Source organism: Notothenia coriiceps, unplaced genomic scaffold (genome assembly GCF_000735185.1).
Source record: "Notothenia coriiceps isolate Sejong01 unplaced genomic scaffold, NC01 NC01_scaffold00011117, whole genome shotgun sequence".
In the NCBI taxonomy this organism is placed as follows: domain Eukaryota; kingdom Metazoa; phylum Chordata; class Actinopteri; order Perciformes; family Nototheniidae; genus Notothenia; species Notothenia coriiceps.
Genome location: NW_011343818.1, coordinates 1 through 3,189, shown reverse-complemented (window position 1 = coordinate 3,189; position 3,189 = coordinate 1). Strand labels below are relative to the sequence as shown.

Sequence of the window (3,189 nt, the reverse complement as noted above, 5' to 3'; positions counted from 1 at the left end):
CACACTCGGAATAAAGTGTTTTCGGTCTGTTTCCGGTATTTGTTTATGACGATGTGATGTGAGATGTGACATGTGAGACTGGAATTGCACAAGGGAAAATAACGTATATGCCACAATTTTAGATGCGGATTTTGTTAAACTAATACGTTTGCGCTGTGGACCAACACTATAAATTGACGGGGAAGGGGTAGCAATAAAGATAACACCATTAAACAGTTACACAACATAACAGAAATAATATCGATAGCAGCGTCCCTAGCAACCACCTTGGTAACAATGAAAACGTTGAATGGACACAATTTCCTGAAGTAATCTTCGTAATAACTAGCAAACTAAAGATCATGTACATCCACTGCACACATAATCTGAAATAACAACTCATAGTTCTCGCATCAAATGACATCAAAACGCATTTTAATGGCCAAACTAACTTTAAAATAGGCATTTTCCACCGAGAATAAAACGAATGTCGGCCATGTTTTTTTTTCTGCAGGGAGAAATTTGAAGATCACGTGACATAGACGCCAGCCATTGGAATGAATGGTGAAAAAAAACGTAGGGATCTTACAATTTCAGAGGCGTTTTTGTAGAAATACTACGTCCTACGTTGTGGACCAACGCAGTTATTACACGTTTTTTTATGAGACCGGGTTGCCTTCTTACGTCCTGCTTGTTGAAGTACTTCAGCGCCCCCTCCCTCTCCGACAGGATGAACTTTCGGCTGAGGAACTGACCGTTGTCTCGTCCTCGTTTCCACAGAAAACCCTCTCTGTACCCTGAGCAGAGAGTACAAAAACAGTCTGAGGTTGTTACGGGAAACAGGAGATTAAAACAGAGTAATGGAGGGATGTAAACGGCGGTGTAAGGTGAGAGCAGGAATCGTTTGAAATCACATTTAGGAGAGGACGATGAAAAGGAACAACATCCAGGAGGCAAACAGACGAGAGAATTTAGCAGGAAATATAAATAAATGACCGTCTCTAAAGACCAAAACACTATCTATTTATAACCTTTAATGTCTTCTATTCTTGGTGAAAGGCTCGGCCGACACCGCCCCCCTTTCTGTCTGTTCTCATCTATTTCAGTCACGCTGTGTGTGATGTGTTTTTCTTTCTAATCTGGATCTATTTTCGAGGTTTAAGAAGTGACTCATTTGACACTTTAGCCATTAGACCGATGATGTGATTCAGAGTGTTTTAAAACGAGCAACAATTTTGGTTTGCACTTAAAATGAGACGTAAGGGATGAGAGGGGAGTTAGTTTGTCCTGAATGATGACGTGGTGAAATACATTATTATTTAAGTGGCTCCAAGTTCTGTTGTGTCTGCTGTTAGTCGACACAAACACTCGTAAAGTTTCAAGCATACCCTCATATGCCAAGTGTTTTAAAATAGAGCAATAATGGTCGATCTTTTATGCGTTGTTCACCCTTCGATAAGCAGAACCTTGGAAAGCTAGCGGACAAACATTTCCCGGTGGAATGGAGAAGATGGAGTTCAATTATCCTGAACATGTTGTTGCGTTTCAGACACAGGCAGACTGTCACTGCCTGAGAGTATATAGAGCATTAAAACAGTGTGTGTGTGTGTGTGTGTGTGTGTGTGTGTGTGCGTGCGTGCGTGTGTGTGTCAACTAGTATACATTTCACATCTTGTTGCAGATGAAGCTTTCTGATTGGCTTGCGGTGATATCATTCATTTGTAGTTACATTGGAAACACACACACACACACACACACACACACACACACACACACACACACACACACACACACACACACACACACACACACACTGTCAGAGTTTAATAATATGAGTCATTCTGTCATCTCTATTTGTGCATGTATGCTCTCTTCATAACTCATTGTGAGGGCCATGACATTTGGGGTGTGTGTGTGTGTGTGTGTGTGTGTGTGTGTGTGTGTGTGTGTGTGTGTGTGTGTGTGTGTGTGTGTCCACAGCGGCCAATGTTAATAATATTGATCGTGGATGCAAAGGATCGGAGGAAGGAGGAGAGTGTGAGGGAAGGAGGCGACATGGAGGGTTATTGATCCATGAGGTAATGCCTGTGTAGGTGAATGGATCATGTCAGAGACTCTCTCTCACACACACACACACACACTCAGAGACTCTCTCTCACACACACACACACACACACACACACACACACACACACACACACACACACACACACACACACACACACACACACGCACACGCACAGAGAAAGAACAGAGAGGAAATCAATGGCGGAGATGGGCTTTTAATAAGGAGAATGTAAAAGAGAGCATTAGAGTAAAGAAAGTCTGTGTCTAAGATTAGATTGAAGATCCTTTTTCGGGTGATATCCCTTTAAGAGACTCTCACTTATCCCTTTAGTCGCCTTTTAAACACCAAGGAGTCTCCATTTATAATGAAAGAAATGCACATAAGGAGACAAGGAAAGGATATATTGCTTGTCTTCAGTCTTAAACTTAGACCAGAGGTGGTTTAAAGGTTTTCTCTTAATGCAATCTAAATTTGGAGACGGCCGATTGTTCAATAACAGTCTGAAAAATGTCCAATTGGTCTAAACGCCCATGGGTCCAAAACCAAACGATCATAATTAACATGTAGACATGAGAGTGGTATTAATATCCTCTGCTAACTTCCCTTTTAATGCCCATGTCGTCATTATATATTTAAGTTGTGCTAAGGAAACACAATAATACAAACATGTGAGTACCTGCAGAGTAAGGCTCCTGCTTTTCGATAAACTCAAACTCGTTCCTCTCGTACTTGGCTCTGATCCACTGCTCTCTCAGCATCCTGCAGACACAGAAAACACACACACAATTATCATTTACACCAAACACACACTCTAACACTCACTCACCTTGGTCTACACACATGCCGTACAGTATGAAGCTATTTATGTACAGTGTAACTAAACAATAATGATTACAGAGAAGAAAATGGCTTTTATTTTATTCCTTGTAAAACATTGTATGATTTTGTTTATTATTATTCACCTTTTTCTTTTTTACAGGTATCTATGTTTAAATTCTATTCAATTGTAATTATTTATTCATTTATAACTTTTGTTTTGTTTTATAGTAGCAGTACTTGTATCTCTACGGAAGAGGATTAGGGCCACATTATTATTTATTTTTTTGGGAGGATTTGAAAAAAATATGTTTTTTTTTTGTTCT

The 3,189-nt window shown here is 40.1% G+C and overlaps 1 protein-coding gene across 1 annotated transcript; it reads right to left on the bottom strand.

Annotated features, from left to right (window-relative positions):
* Positions 1-630: 630 nt before the first annotated feature.
* Positions 631-2,812, bottom strand: LOC104946454 (arf-GAP with dual PH domain-containing protein 1-like; the record flags this gene model as incomplete). Its single annotated transcript, XM_010772289.1, has 2 exons — positions 2,724-2,812; positions 631-776 (listed from the first exon to the last, which is right to left on the bottom strand). Coding segments are annotated over exons 1-2 (228 nt in total), but the record flags the coding sequence as incomplete, so codon positions are not given.
* Positions 2,813-3,189: the final 377 nt, after the last annotated feature.